General features: G+C 34.8%; 1 protein-coding gene across 1 annotated transcript in view; it reads left to right on the forward strand.

Moving 5' to 3' along the window:
• Positions 1-16,881, forward strand: part of KCNT2 (potassium sodium-activated channel subfamily T member 2) — a 281,133-nt gene that overhangs the window by 51,621 nt on the left and 212,631 nt on the right. Inside the window, exons 5-8 of the mRNA XM_027122465.1 lie at positions 1,339-1,387; positions 3,778-3,837; positions 13,365-13,439; positions 14,664-14,747. Of these exons, the coding sequence (XP_026978266.1) occupies positions 1,339-1,387; positions 3,778-3,837; positions 13,365-13,439; positions 14,664-14,747 (268 nt within the window). The remainder of the gene's footprint in view (positions 1-1,338; positions 1,388-3,777; positions 3,838-13,364; positions 13,440-14,663; positions 14,748-16,881) is intronic.

Consider the following 16,881-nt stretch of genomic DNA (forward strand, 5'->3'; position numbering starts at 1 on the left):
CCTGAGAGGACCTGTTTTGGTGAGAAAGGTCACGGGTTTGTTTTGGAGCAACTGAAGATGTTAATCACCCAGGTAGATGTTACATTCTAGAATCACAAAGAGTACTTTAGTCTAATATGCTTGGTAATTTCTTTGAATAGTTTTCTAAAGTTTGCAATTCTCTTTAAAACAAGAATTTTAAAGAGTTTCTTGCCCTTTATTTTTGTTTAACATATTATGAAAAAGAAAATGATTCAAAGATTTAAAAATACACAGTCTTTTATGGGATTCCTCGAATACTTCCTAAGTCTAGTGAGTAGGCTTTGTTCTGCTTTGTATGTTTTTTATTTGCATATTTTGGGCAGCGTAATACAGCTATTTTCATCTTTTCCTAAGTAGAGTGTATTGCTGTGAATGACTAGTATTTGAATCAACTGTACACCAAATGATGTAGGTAAGGGTGAGGTATAAACAGTGAGAAATTATAACTAGTAGGACATTAGAATGTATGGTGTTCTTTGCAGACTATAAACAATTGTTAACGTCAGAGATAATAGGATTTTTAAGAGACATTTAAGGACAATTACTCCTTGTCCTGCATAATGTTTTTTTGTTTTGTTTTGTTTTGTTTTTGCGGTACGCGGGCCTCTCACTGTTGTGGCCTCTCTCATTGCGGAGCACAGGCTCCGGACGCGCAGGCTCAGCGGCCATGGCTCACAGGCCCAGCCGCTCCGCGGCATGTGGGATCTTCCCGGATCGGGGCACGAACCCGTGTCCCCTGCATCGGCAGGCGGACCCTCAACCACTGTGCCACCAGGGAAGCCCCTGCATAATGTTTTATGCTAACCTCAGTCACAGGTTTTTGGGTGATATATTAAATATTTTATAAAGATTCAAATCTGAATATAAATGTGCTCTGCAATCTGAGTCACTGACTTTCTTCTGATTATTTCAACTGTTGAATGTGTGTTGCCGATATATTGTGTTAAAAATAACAAAGTCCTAGAGTTTATGGAAGAGCCTTAAGTGGCTTTTCAATGGAGAGTTGATTAGCAGGTGGTTTGAGTTTTTCTACCCTGGCTATCCTCACTCCTTAAATAAGGGCCCATTGTCTTTTCTTACATGATTAACATGAGACCGAAAACAAAATTAAAAAGGTTTTTTTTTTTCCTGGAACAGAGATGAGTATTACCAAAAAGAAAATTGAAGCAATGTAAGATTTTTTTTCTAATTTTAGTTATGGTATTTTATTGTTTTTTTATGGTAACAACATTTAAATATTTCCAACTTTAGTGAAAATGTGAAAATGAATGCTTTTTTCATTAAAAAAAAACTAATGTCTTATTATTCTTTTCATAGGTCTCATATCTTTTGGGTGAACAGAAGTCTACCTTTATGGGGCTTACAGGTTATGTACAATTTTGTTGTATTCCTGTATTTCTGGATTTATTTATATTTTACTGAGCAATACTACTGGGGAGAAAAGTTTTGACATTAAAAATGAGTTTTCGTTTATTGTTTAATTAATCTTGATGCACATCTTAAAATTATTATTCCTTTCTTCATGTCTACGTGAGCCCTCCATTCTACCTTTTGAGAATTTCCTCACGATCAGGTTTAGACTTCAGAAAGCTTTTGAGGATCTGAAGGAAACTAAAGTAAACCCAACCTTGTTTGAAGGCACAACAAGTTCCCCAAACTACTTTAGGCATTCCTAAAGTCTTAGGTTATATCATCTTTGAAAAATTAATCAAAAGCCCATAACCATGTTTGCATTTTTTACCTTTTGTGCTCAATGTTGGGAACATGGTAGAATCTCAATAAATAATTGTTAAATGAATAAAGAAATGAACAAACAGTTCATATTACCAATAGGAAGAGCTTGGTCCCTAAGCAGATAATTTTGTAAATAAAACAAAAAGTGTGCCCTGGAATAAAAGGAGTCTTGAAGAAGGAGTAAGGGAACCTGTGGAGCACAGTGTGTCTGAACTACATTGTTGGGGTGTTCCCTGGAGTCCTCTGGATCTATCTTTGTTCCTTTTTTTGTTGAATTTCATGCCAGGCAAACTTTTTACAACTTCCCATCTCCTCTACTCGTGTCTCTTTCCTGCAGATACTTTTTAGTTTCTATTGTTTTTCAAAAGCAAAAATCATTCAAAGAGGAGAGTCTCTAAGATTAAAAACAGTTGAGTCTGGAAGAAATGGAAGGACTCAAGTCTCACTGTGTATAAACAACCTTTAAAATACTTTAAAATCAAATGTTTGGGTTGTCTTTTAAAGTCAGGTTGATTGTGAGGTCTGTACATTTTATATGTGACAATGAATTATTTTAATTATGTATGCATTGTGATTATAACTATGAATCAAGTCTTTACTATGTCTGCATATTTTGTATTTTATTGAAGTCAAGTTGTGTTTTATGTTTTTTTTTACTGACTTTCATTTCAGTGCCGTACACACTTGTAAAGTAAGTTAATATTTTTATGAATAGTTATATATGACCTTGAAATATATTTTGATCTGTTCAAATTACTTTTTATCTGATAGTGATATTCTAAAATAATAAAAACACTCATTTTCACATAGGATTTTGGGCAATTCATGCTAAAAGTGGTCTCAAGATCATCTAACAATGTGTACCTCTAGAAAAAGTAAGAGATTATGATTTAGAGAATTTGTGGAGAAAATTGAAAAAGTGAAAAATTTCTATTTTACTATCTGTCTACTGTATGTACTTCTGGACTTATTTTACTTAGATTGTCATGCATTCATATGTTTTAAAGTTCTCCTTATATTTTACCTAAATCAAAGTTTTCATTCCAACAGGAGTCAGAATCTAAAACTCTATGGTATCTGCCTTTCTCATGCAGATTGACTGTACTCTCACAAATCTATGAACAAATATATTTGTTACCTCAGTTATTTCATGTTGATGCTTGCTTATTTTGATTATATTCCTGTCTCCTGAAGTGCTTAGGGTCTTTAACACAAAATAATTTGGATGTCTTTACTGGTTACTTTTTCTGTTGCAATCATAGCTCTTTGGTAGCTGAGCAGAGGAAACTGTATAAAGAGTAGAGAATAGAGAGAAAAGTGGAAGCTTGTCTAGGGGACTGCAGGATGCCCATGTCCAGCGGCAGAAGGGGAATTGGCTGCGAAGTCCATTCAAATAAAATCTGAAAGTATCTTGAAGTGCTGACATGGACTATTTTGTTTAGTGTTTGAGGATGTTTCATTTTGTTTGAAGTGGGTGATAGGATGGAAAGTATCCTTTAACTCCAAGCTTGTATTCTTTTATTTTCTGAAGGGAACTGCCATTTTTGGTGGGTGTACTGAGATGGTGGTGGTGTGGCTGGGGGAGAGCATTATTTGTGATGGGACAGTTGTGTGTGATTGTGTGTATTAAGAATACACACACAAACAAAACCTATTCTTTACATATGGTGAAGATTCCAGCCATCTGACTGTTCCAATCCCACATTTACATTTGTGGTAATAAACTTAAAAAGATTTATTGAGGAGTATTAGAAATTATAAAAACTAAGCTGTAGTGCCTGGGACAGCCTGCTGCCTACCACCTGTATATAGAAATTAAAGTGCCACATAGCACCTCCTATATCATATATATATATATATATATATATATATATATACACACATATCATATATGATATATATATAAGTATATATGCATATACACACATATATGCACATATTTATAAAGTTAAAAGTATTGTAATCAGAATATATATTTTGATTTTGTTGGATTTTCTCATTAAGGTATAATTTATATTTTAGGTTTCAGTGGCATTGATAAGTCTCTTTGAAACAATACTACTTGGTTATCTCAGTTATAAGGTAAGTTATTTTAATTAGAAGTTTTCTGCTGGTAGAACACATTACTAGCATTGACCCAGTATTCCTCTATTTATAATTCATACTCTGGGGATAAAGCAAGCTCTTCTTAAACCCCTTTAACTATTTTGAACCTCTCCAGTATGTGATGAAAAGCTGTGGTAACATAGTAATGTTTTCCTTGGTGGCTTAAACATACTTCGCTAATTCCCATGGGCTAATTTACCCATTACGTGCATGCTCATATGAGACAAGCAGATGGAATGGTTTGGCTTTTCATTGTTCTCCATCTCTTCTCCTGATCTGTACAGGAAACACTGAGGGAGAAAAACATGTCTGTTAGGAATTATTTTAATGAATTCCCTTCATTTTTGGCGAAGGTTTGCTTGGCTAACCCAATTTAACAAATGTTTATTAAGTTCTTATTTGATGAAGAGCACCACACTGTGCATTGTTTTTTTCTCAGTGAATTTACAATCTAGAAAGGGGGGTGGGCAGGAGAAAATTATATAGACAATAATAATACAAGGCCGAATAATAGGTACTTCCTATGAGGTGCAAATAAAGTCCTGTGGGGCTTCATAGAGAGAGGTGAAAAGACTGATTTAAGCAGAGTCCTTGAATCAGTAACTTTACTAAAGAAAGATGAAAAGGCAGAACATCAGGGATTTATAGAATCAGCAAAGGCATAAAAGAAGGAATGTGCGTATAAAATTGGAAGAATGAATAAGTACTTAGGTTTGGGCAGAGTATGGCATATGTAGGAAAATATTGGTGGAAAAAGATGGGACGATATAGTGAGGGCCTCGTACGGCAACTTACAGTGGGAAGTTGATGCAGGATGTTGAACATGAGAGTTCTATAATTGTAACTAAGTTTTAGGAGTATTAGTTCAGAACATCTGTGCAGCTCAGGTCAAAGAGACATGACACTGAAAACTACATGCTCAGTTAAGATGCATTTGCAGTATGAAAGGAAAACTTCGAGTGAAGCTTTGGCTGGGTGAAAGGAATACATTCAATGCAAGATAAGTCATGAAGGTAGAAACTAAAGAAATCATCAACTGATTAGTTGAAATAGATGAGGAGAAGAAAATGTCAAAAATCATTTTAAGATTTCCTAAATCCAAATGACTGGGAACAAGGCAGTAAAACCAAGAAAAGTTACATCAAGAAAAAAATCAGACTGGGGTCGAGATAGGTGGAATAATGGAAATGGTTTTGGAAATGATGAATCTGAGGTATTTTTGGACAAATAGCTGTGACATGCAGGCAATTGAAAAGGAGGATCTGGGACTTGCAGGAGAGATTTATTAAGAATTGACAGTCATTTCCATAGAGATGATGAAGGAAGCATGCAAGTCCATTAAGGATGGGATAGTAGCCAATGGAGAAGAGAAGGCCCACGTTAATGAAGATGCTTATAGTGTGTCCATAGGAAGAACCGAGCAATGAGAACAGACAGAGGAATAGGTGAGAAGTGTGGAAAGTCATCAGAATGGTTGTCATAGTCAGCACGGATTTCCAGTTCGCAGTTTCTGCATGTACGACGTCAACAAGTGCACTCAAGGTTCTGTTTTGGGGGAATTCTTATCTACCATATAAATTTCTTTCTCACTTCATAACGTAAGGTTTTGAAGATAACATTCCCTAGACTACTTTTTAATCCAAAATTTAGGGCAAGAAGTCTTTACAAACTCTTTCACCTTTTCCGCTGGCTTCCTTTTTAAAACTCTCATTAACTCCGCCTAAAGAACATAAGGCCAGTGTCTAATAAGGTGAGATTGATGAATTAGGAAGTGTAGAAAGAAAAGAGTGAGTGCCTTCCAAAAATAATACAGATGGATTGATTTAATATTTATGAGAAAAATAGGATGTTAGAAATGTCTAGGGAAGAAAAGTGTTAAATGAAAGCATGGGAACCTTGGAAAGTTTACTAAGAAGCTTGAGAAAGGCTTTTGGGTTTACAATTTGGGAGATCATTTGTTATTCACCCTTAAGAGTCCAATTTCAATGGAATACAGTTGAGAGTAAAATTGTCAAATGAAGAATGTTGATTGACTGGTACAGGAGCTCCCTAGAGGCAATATAATGAGGTGGAAGATTGCCTCACGATGATAAAAATATGCATCTTTTAAAGAGAGCAAGTAGAGGGGACAGGAAAAAACGATGGATGAAGCAAGGTTTATAAAAAGTAAGAATGAGCTAGAACAGGAAGTTGAGGACTACTAAGTAGCTTTGGATACATTCTGTTCTTTTCTGAGAGCACAGGAGATGGAAAATGGTGCCTGAAAGAATATTTTGAAGTTAGAGGAGGAAGCTGAAAGATCTTGCACATAGCTGGTCACTTAATCCTAAATTACTTAGAAAATACTAGCGTAGTGATGGACACTATAGAATAAGATGTTGAGGAGGGATCTTTTAATGGCTTATTAGTATATCTTCTTGTCAGAATAGGTGCTCTATAAATAGGTACTGATTGACAAATCTGGATTTTGGATACCTAGAAGAATAAAATAAAAATCAAGTAAATTAACATCCAAGATGTTATCTTCTAAGGTCTTTAGTATTCAAGTATGTGATAAATGTTGAATATGATACGCAAAAAGTGACATACTAAAAAATTAGGCATGTGGGTGTTTTTTTGTAATTTAATGAAATCTCTTCCGCTAGTACAAGAGTATGTACAAATGCATAAACTAGCCAAAATATTAATCTGCATTGGTGAATGTATGTGCTCCAAATTCAGACTAAAAAGTAATATGAAATTAACTTTGGTGCTTTGCTGATAGTAGTCATTTAAAAAGCACGAAGAGATTCAAGGTGGAATTATAATTTTCCATTGTAATTATGTGGTGCTGATATTTGTAATCAATTAATTCCTGCCATTTATAAAATGAGAGCAAAGACCTAGCAGGTAGAGCTAGATGACATATAATATTTTCATTCTGACCTTCATAAACATTAATGTCTAGATGGAGGAGAGGTTCATGGTGAGAGTCCTGTGTGTTACAACACAAAAGATAAAAAGGAGTTATGTGACATTGGAAGGACAGGTTGCTGTTAATTACCTTCTTTCCTTTCATATATTCAGTCAAATTCATGAACTCTTCTGACCCTTTCAATAAACTGTTGGATACATTTTTTGGAATGAAAAAATTAAATAATTGATAACTATTTATGGCATATATATAATGCAAATCCATACAGCAGAACTTCAAATGAGGTCCTTCTCTCAAATTAGACTTTTAAGAAAAATTATAGATAGGTATGCAGAAATGGATATTGTATTAGTAATGAAATCCATTTCTAATATTGCTCTTTGATATTTCTAGTTCTGAAATATCCATAGCAAATCAACATACAATTTTCTCATGTTTGTTTACATCTGCATATATATATACAGATAATGTATATATTTACATATACAACATATATGTATATATGTGATATTTTAAAATAAATTTAATACTTTATTTGTAAGTACTTTATAGTTCTTAAAATTAGACTTTCTAAAATAAGCATGACTTAATCCTTAACAATTAAAAAAGTTTTAACTATCATGGAGACTATAGTTTTTTTTAAATCAAAAGACTAATGAGTAAAAGCAAAATGAGCAAAAACTCTTAAAAGTGTATGTTGAGGTTAGCAGATAATAACTTACAAATCCCTGACATCCACTTATTTTGTCCTCTGTCATACAGAATTGCAGGTCTGAAGTTAAATCATCATTCAATTCATGTTTATTTATCGCTGTTTGTCAAAATAGTCACAGGGATTGCCCAACAGGGAAGTTCTTATTCTTCTGTCAGATAGATACCCTCTATGTCTTTATCAGCTGCTTTCAAAATAGAACTCTATTTATACACATACATTCATTAACTCAAAAGGAAACAAAAACACACCCTGGCATAATTTCCAAATCTCTGAAAACAAAAGTTCAGCACACCTAGAAGGCTTTGGTTAAATCTACAATTCTTTTTCCTATACAGTAATCGCTTTATGAAAAAGCAACAGTTTTGAAATGTTAACATCATGATGGGCTTATTTCTGGAAAGAACAAAGGATTTGGACTAGGACGCCTAGATCCTGGTGATTCTGCTTACCATGCCATGGAAATGGTAAATCTAAATGTTGTTGAGTTTACATTCAGAAATACAAAAGACTGCCACAGGGTTACTCCATAATTTAAACTCACTGAAGGAAAGTAAGTTATTAGTCTTTTTGGTTAAATATTTTAAATATAGGTATTCTTAATATTATAGAAGAAAATGCTTTTTAAAAGTCCCATGTTCCATCCTGGGCTAACAACTAAATTACCATAAATCTTATAATTTTTAAAGTGCTTTTTAGAGTTACCTAGATAATAGTTCCAAACTTGCACTTTCTTTTATGATAAAAATAAAAGCCTGGTACATCTTAGAAAATCACCTGTTGTCCTGCATTTTTATTGGTTAAGGAAGGTTACATCCATACCAAATGTTGTAGAATGGTTAGATTAGGTTTTATTTATATTTTACTGAATTCTGTCAATAAGGAGAGGAACACAGAGAGCTCTACACGCTTAGAACAGAAAAACCTACTTTTTAGAAACTTTTTTTCTTTAGGTTACCATTTGGAAGGAGACTAATGCCTTTCATCTCGTTCAGGAAAATAAGATTAAGTGAAACAGGTATTTAACTTAATTTTGAAAGGCATGTGCCTGCCTTTTGGATCTTATTTCATGCTTCTCTATGTAGCCGCATTCTCCAGATTTAGGCTTTCTTTTTCCACCATAATTACTTTTATCATGTGGATTTATATGATGCAGGCCGATGGGGACTCTCTAATAGCCAATGCAACTTTTGGATAATTTTTCTATTTTTCGTCAGCTTATCTTAGGGGAGATAATTTATGAATGTTCAGAAGACAACCTGAGATCTTAGAATTAAACCTAATGAATATAATCGAAAAGTTATTCGCTTATTTTTAGCAATGAGTACATTGCCTCCCTGTATAATTTTATATTGTGAAAATTAGTCCTCAGGAGGAAATTCCTTTTTTGCTACAACACACAAATACACACACATTAGCTATGAATCCACAGGAGCGTGTTTGACATAATGCAGTTCTAGTTTTTATTGAGGAGCTTCAGGCTGTCAAGGACTGTGCTAGGAACAGAGCAAAGAATCCCGAACTAAACAGATGCTCTCACCTGGACCTCATGACATTAAAATCAAGTGTTGATTAGATATATAAAAACAAACAAAAAAAGGAATGAGAAGGATGTTGATGAAGATAGAAAAACCTAGTGTGGGAATCTGATCTTGTCTGGTGTGTGTGCAATGAGGGGGCAAGGAAAGCCTCAAAACACTCAAAAGATTTTGAGTTAAGAGCTGAAAGATGTGTGTGAATTAACTAGACAAAGGGAAATTGGAAAGGAAGGTGGAGACTTTCCAAGTCTCTTAAAAAGCACGTGCCAAGGCCCTGGCATATATAAGGAGTGGAACGTCTTAGGAAAGAATGATCTTTAAAATTCGCGGGGAGAGGACAAGGAGAGCTAAACGATTTGTTGCCTTTTGTAGGTTGTAATAGAATCTGTGTTTCGCTGTGCAAGTGTCTGAATTGTTCAAGAGTTACAAAGTGAGTGGGGGTGGCGTGGGGTGAGGGGTAGGGATTGGCACATGAGATGTGCCTTAGAAACATATTCCTGGTAACATTGTGGGAGTTGGATGGGAATGGGGCAAGAAGGAAGGGGAGGAGACCGGTTAGGAGGCTGGAGTGGGATTAGCATTAGAATGAGAACCAGAGGACTCAAGGTCCATATATGAATCAGGAAGTCTTACTGTCAAATTATTCTTGTTTAGCATGTGAAAAGAAGGTGTAAAGAGTTTCTCCAGAACTTTTGGTTTCTGTTACTGGAGAACCAGTCAGGGCAAACATCATAAATTTTACTTTTAGGTAGTCTATTTTATTGGCATAGAGTTGCTTGTTAGTCTCTTATGATCCTTTGTATTTCTGTGGTGTCTGTTGTAACTTCTCTTTTTTCATTTCTAATTTTATTGATTTGAATCCTCTCCCTTTTTTTCTTGATGAGTCTGAGTCATCAAGATGAGTCGTCTCTATTTCATTTATTTCGATCTTTATGATTTCTTTCCTTCTACTATCTTTGGGTTTTGTTTGTTCTTCTTTCTCTGGTTGCTTTAGGTATAAGGATAGGTTGTTTTTTGAGATTTTTCTTGTTTCTTGAGGTAGGATTGTATTGCTATAAACTTCCCTCTTAGAAGTGCTTTTTCTGCATCCCATAGGTTTCGGATTGTCTTGTTTTCATTGTCGTTTAAATTTTACTTTTAGACATATTACCCACAGGGTGCCTTTGAGGCATCTGTGTGAAGCAGTGGATTAGGCAGTGGAGATCTGAAAGAGATTCTCAGATAGAATATTGATCTCAGCTAGAGATACAACATTGGAAGTCATTGGTTTATTATTGACGATATGTTGAAGTTGACACATAGATGAGATTACCTAAGATGGGTATATAGCCAAGTACTCTTGAAATGCTTTCTTCCAGAAAACCTGTTGAGCTTTGTGGCCATAAGTTTAACAACTTATTTATAATTGCACCAGGAAGGCTTTAAACAATAATATTCTTTCAGGGGTTTCCATTTGGATCCAATAGAAAGAAATATAAATGTTTAAGGTCAAAAATTAATTATACCAAGAAGGGAAGAATATGTATAAGATATTTGAAAGTTTCATCTATTCATTCACATGCTTATTGAGTCCAAATGTCATATAAACAAATAAGTTTTATAAAATGTTACAAAGATATATCCAGGTAGTTAGTGGTGAAGGTATGGGGACTGAGACATTCCAAGCAGAGGGAGAAGTATGTGAGCAAAGTTGTAAAAGTATGAAATAGCGTAGTGTGTTCAGAGAACTGCCTCAAAATCAGTTTTACATGTGATGTATCTGTAGCTGAATTCAAGGTGGGCTAGGAATGTAGTAGGTACAAACCAAACCAGTAGCCAGAGTCCAAGTTATGAAGCTTCATATGATGTAATGAGGAGTTTGGATGTTAATATGATGGCAATGGAAATTTGGCATTTTAGAAAGAATTCTCTGGCTTTAATATGGAAGGTAAATCGGAAGGGAACCCAACCAAGTCACATACCAGTCATGAGACTCTTTTACTGGTTTGAGAAAAAATCATAAAAATCAAATTGGTGTGTTATAAATGGAAATGAAGAGGGACATTAGAGATAGAAAGACTTTTGGTTTACTACGAGCTAAACTTTCCAGTGTGCCACAGCTAAGAAAACCAACTAATCTTGCTGTGTATTCGTAGAAAGATCCTGCCGTATGACCAGTGGTGACTGTACTCATACCCCTCCCCACTCCACCCTGCCGTCTTCTTCTGGTCACATCGGTCTCTTTTCCTGTGCAGAATCATTGACATCAAGGAACGATGTACATGACAAGTAAAAACACAGTAGAGAAAGAGTAAGCCAAGTGTTAAACATTCTGGAAACTGAGTCATATAAAAAACTGATGAAAGAAATGGTAATGTTAACCTGCACAATAAAAAATAGGAGCTTCACATAATTAAAATCAATTATAAATGGTTTGTTGAATAGGTAGGCCTGACTCAGTGCAAGTAGGAAAAGGCTTTAGTCTTCCTGCATTTCTCCTTCAAATCCAGTCATTTTCCTTATGAGCCATGCTCATCAGATGAAGTCTTGGGCAGGTATCTTAGCTTTTTTAGACTTTTCAATCGCAATGCAAATCTCAGTTTAGTACTTAAGAAATTATGATCAGTATGTAAAAATTTAAAATTCTTATCCAGTTTTAACTTTTTCTTGGCCTGGAACCACATGGGGCAGGGGATCATCTTGGGGGCCATCTCCTCTTTTCCCCTCCTCCCTTATTTGACACCAGCTGATTTTGGTCCCTCAGGGCTGAGGAGGCATGGGGAGGAGTGAGGTCAGCTTCTGGGACAAAGTTGCCTTACTGGCACAAGAACAGTCTGCGGTTGGGTTGCTCTGATGGCAGGTCCAAACGGGGCTTTTGTAGTTCTCCTGAGGCCTTTGGCCAAAGCTCCTTGATGCCTCAAGCCTCAGGCTGGCCATTAGGGCTCTGACCCAGGCCCTGGGGTCCTGAGGGCCACCGTCTGTCACGGTTCCATGTCCCCTTAGGAACACAGCCCTCCTGAGTGTGAACTTAGAATGGCCATAAGTTTCATTCTTTAGGGTCTATATCTCATCTGCAGAAAATAAGTACCTCTTAGGATTGGCATAAGTATGGCCTGTTCTCATCTCAACTCTCTTTGTCTTTGCTCTGCTGTTTTTTGATGATGTTTTAAGCATTGGCCAAATGCAGCCCCCATGTCTGAGCACAGCTGTCTGGGTCGTTCACCCGAGCTCTCCTCACTGAGCTGGATGTGGTGAGGGAAGTAACACAGCACCCTTGTATCTCTACACAGAGGAGGTCTCATTGCTTCTGTTTCTTCCACCTGCTCCCTCCTCCACTCTTTATACAGCTTGCAGACGGGTGATGAACTAATGATAACAAAACCTCTTTAGCACACAGATGATTGCTGATCTAGACCTTGCCTTGTGAAGTGGAGGTGTTTTATATCATTGTAATGTTTTAAGGCTTTGGGACCTCAAGAAAAATAAAGAATCCCAATATTATAGCCAGTGTCACAAAATAATTAGACATTACAGGGAGTCAGATTTCAAATTGCCTTACTAATGGGTAGTTCTTGTTTTCATAGACGAATAAACTGCTTTAGGAAGTTCTGAGTTCTTTTTTGCTAGACACCGTTCAAGAAAGTTTCAGGAATGACCTGTTAGCCAGTGCAGTTGCCCAGAGCTGCACAATTAGAAGGGCCTGTGCTTGTTTTAATGCTCTGATGTCACCTTCTTGAAATTCTTCATAATTTGTTAATAAGAGGCCCTGCTAAGAGGCCCTGCATTTTCATTTTGCCCTTAGCCCCACAAATTAGGTAGCCAGGCCTGATTAATATTGTTGCACTATGTGGGTTGGAAAATTAGAATCCAGAAGATTGAGAAAATCCTCCCTTTAAATTTTATTAATCTAAAAACAATGTTAATTCCAAGGAACATTGTTATATGTTTGTGTTTGCGAACTATTTGATATGCTTTAAAGTTTGTGAATGTAATTATTATAGTAAAAAAATTAAGATTGAGTCGCTTTTTCATTGATTCTGTAAGGTTTTTTAATGTGTTTTATTTTTACTAGTAACTTTTCTTCCATGAAATATGTTATGATTAAAATGTGTTATATGCAATATTCAAGGATTACTACAAACATTTGTTTTACTTCTTACACTGACTACAAAATTGAGAGGGCACAATTACATTCAGCAAAATAATCTCTAAAAGTCATTGCTACATTTCTAAATAATAATTTGGTATTCTATTAATATAAACATACTTATTGCTAGAGAAATTCTGATGCTGTCTTTTTCCCCCTTTAATGGGATTCAGTTATAATTGACTTTCATTTTTACTCATTCTTTCTTGGAAGGGAAACATCTGGGAACAGATTTTACGAATACCCTTCATCTTGGAAGTAATTAATGCGGTTCCCTTCATTATCTCAGTAAGTCCTAAAAGAATCTTTAAAAGAAATGTTTTTAATTAGACATAAAGTCTTTAAATCTAAATAGTAATAGATAACATATTAGCTCAGATGGATGAATTTAGACTTTGTTATTGTTTTAAATCATGGTATTAAAAAATAAATAGTAAAATCAGTTGGGTAACTGGATTGTGAAATTAAGTGAAAATTAATGAGATTTAGTACAATTGCAAAATGAAATGCTTTTAGAAATATATGCTCTAGAGGTGCCATTTTAACAAGTGTCAATATTGTCTAAACAGACCAGAAATTAATCATTCCATTTCTTGTGTATATTGTGGAATTAAAAAAAAATAGAAACCAAGTAAAACCAAGTATTTATAAAGGTTTCTCATGCTAAGAATATGTTTATCTCGAGCTTAACCATAGGATTTCCTAAGTCCAGTTCTCTTTTTACTAAGAAAGTTGCCATCAGCCAGACAACTAGTAATTTGCTTCTTTATCAAAGTCTGTGGAGGACCAATTCCACAGTGATCCTGTTTTAACTACAAAGTATGTAACTAGCACGTTCCCATTGCAAAATTAGGTCTTAATCTCTATTTGATAAAGTTACAGTAATATCTGTTGGTAATATGCTTTCTAAACCTTATTTGTTTGAATTTTATTTGGAAAATTATGAAAAGAAGTCAATATGATCTGAGGCTGTTGCTCAGTTCTGACAATTATTTTAATTTGAGTGATTTATCTAGAGGAACAACTGGCCCCAGATTGAATGGCTAATTCAACATAATTCCAGTGGAGTACAGTTCCCCAAAGTCAGTAAGAATGTTTGCATCTGCAGAGACTAAGTGGTGATGCTATGAAAAACTAAAGCTCTGTCTCCTTACATCTACTTTTTACTTCCAGCTGCAGGAAAGAAAGAGGTGATGTCTATTATAAACTGTCACACTAAAAGATTTAGTGATCTAATTAGCACATTATAGCTGACATCCAGTGAGGGCTGATTATTTTCATTCTGCTTCTACAATAATTTTCCGAAGAATTTTTCCTTAAGTAAGACTTAGAGAATGAATGGAAAGATCCTGTCTGCTCCTTGCATTTCAATAGTCATATGAGTTTAAAGTATTTGCCACATGTTTTAGATCATTCTATTGTTTTTAATAACTTATTTCTGTTTCACATTTCTTCTCAATCATATCGATTTCTTGCTTTGAGATAAAAGTTTAGTTTTGATTTGTTTTCCAGATATTCTGGCCTTCCTTAAGAAATCTATTTGTCCCAGTCTTTCTAAACTGTTGGCTTGCCAAACATGCCTTGGAAAATATGATTGTAAGTATAAAAGACAAGTGTAAAGACAAAAATATTTTTCAACACTCCATTATTTCTTACCTCATTAAAGTGATGTGTTGCATAACTGTCTAAGCTAATAGATCCCAAGTCTGCTTATACCCTAATGAGAATGAAAAGTCATAAAATGCCCATATTGCCAAGTCCCTTCCTTCATAAGGCCCTATGAGCTGGTAAACAAAAATAGTTCAGATATTCCAAATATCACCAAACCAAAGCTAACTGCTGTTCGGACTGGTCCAACTAGTTAGCCAATTTCCTGAAGACAAACAGCCTTCCCTTCTAAGGCAATCTCTTGATGTATAACGGGACCCCTGGTTTTAAGGCTTCAGGAGGTAACATTGTTAAACTGTTCTTAACTGTAGGTAGTCTCACAGTCCATAAAAATCTATAGGCTTTTGTAAGACCCTGTATTGCAGCCAGAAGGCCCTCATGTAAAGTCACCTTTTTAGGCTGGGTTGGGTTGGGAGTAGGATATTAGGAGGGAGAAGGGGAAGCAGGAAAGAAGAGATGTGCCACAGTTGCATTTTGCCCAAGGCTGACCCTGTTCAGAAGGACTGATTTATAACTATGACCAAAATCTCTTTGCTCTAATGGACTTGGACACTTATGAGTGAGCTTGCTGCTTGGTCATTTATTCTACAGGTGTTAATAGGAGTCCACTCTGTGTTAAAGATAAGCAAATGATTCAACTTCTTTGCTAATGTCTTCATCTTCACAAGAGAATAAAAGTACCTACATACAGGCTTGCTGTGAGAATTAAATGAAATTATATATACATGCATATATATGTATGTGTAAAATCTTGTATCTGGCATAAACATAGTAAGGGCTCAATATTATTAATTTTATCACACAGAAATTAAATTTGTTTGGAGGCAAACTTGCTTTTCTCTTAAATAGCTTTTTTTTTTTTAACATCTTTATTGGAGTATAATTGCTTTACAATGTAAATAGCTTTTTAACAGAAATTATGACACAAGTTGTGGCCAAAAGGAATATCTGGATAACATTTGAATATTCACAACCAGATGAATATTTCTAAACATCTGTGTTAAGTAACCACTGGAGCCTCATGAAAGTTCATGACTAAGAAGGGGAGACTGTAGCCTGTGGATGGTTTGTGGAAACATCAGTCTGTCTTAACTGTCCAAAAAAATACTATTTCACTAAATATAGATTGCCTAAATTCCTAATGAAAAAAAAAATACTCCAGGGAAAAAAAAATAAACGTCTTTGCTAATTTGCATTTATTAGCTGTTGGAAAAAGTAACCTAACCAAGAGAAGAATTATTAGTCAATCGTTGAGAGTAGAAGTAGTGCTTGCATTGTTAATTTAGGATTCATTTTCCATCATAGCTCTATATTTTACTTCTCCTCTTCCTGGTTGCTAAATTTTAATTTATTTTTCTGTTCATTAACACCTCTGTTAGAAGAAAGTAAGAGATGCGAGGTGAAATTCTAGTCAACTTAGTTTGTTTTTGTTACAGTTTTGGTTAAATGTGTGGTAGAGAAAGATAAACTATGACTCATTGAGACTTTGCTTGTATTGATGAAGTTATCTATCTCACGCAGTCCTGATATGCAGACTGTTAAAATGTTACTATAAAAAATTTATACAACAGGAAACCATAAAATAAAACATTATGCAAAACTACAAACCTTCCACACAGACTAAGCACTAGTAATAACTTATATTCTTCTAATATTTTCTATGAAAACACACACACACAAAATAGTATGTTTAATTTTATAATTTAAATTTTTTTTCATATAATAGTATGTGGTGGACAGGTTCCTATGTCATTAAATATTCCTGTTCAAACCATTTTTAATGGATGCATTAAATCTGCTATCTAGTTTTGATCAATTTATTTAACCATTTTTCTATTGCATTTTTAGTTACTTTAATAGTAATGGACATTCATTATTTCACGTAAAAATCTTATAATTTTGTAATAAAGATGAACATACATAAGTATTTGATTTCCATCTCATAATTTTCATGTGGTTAGCTTTTAGAAATTATGTTATGGGGTAAATACTAATTAAATGAATGAAACCATGAAGTAGAAAGGGCATACCTTTGTGAATTTTGACTTGTATTACCAAATTA

This window comes from Aethalodelphis obliquidens, unplaced genomic scaffold (genome assembly GCF_003676395.1).
Source record: "Aethalodelphis obliquidens isolate GAN/ISIS:26980383/991018 unplaced genomic scaffold, ASM367639v1 scaffold24, whole genome shotgun sequence".
NCBI lineage: Eukaryota > Metazoa > Chordata > Mammalia > Artiodactyla > Delphinidae > Aethalodelphis > Aethalodelphis obliquidens.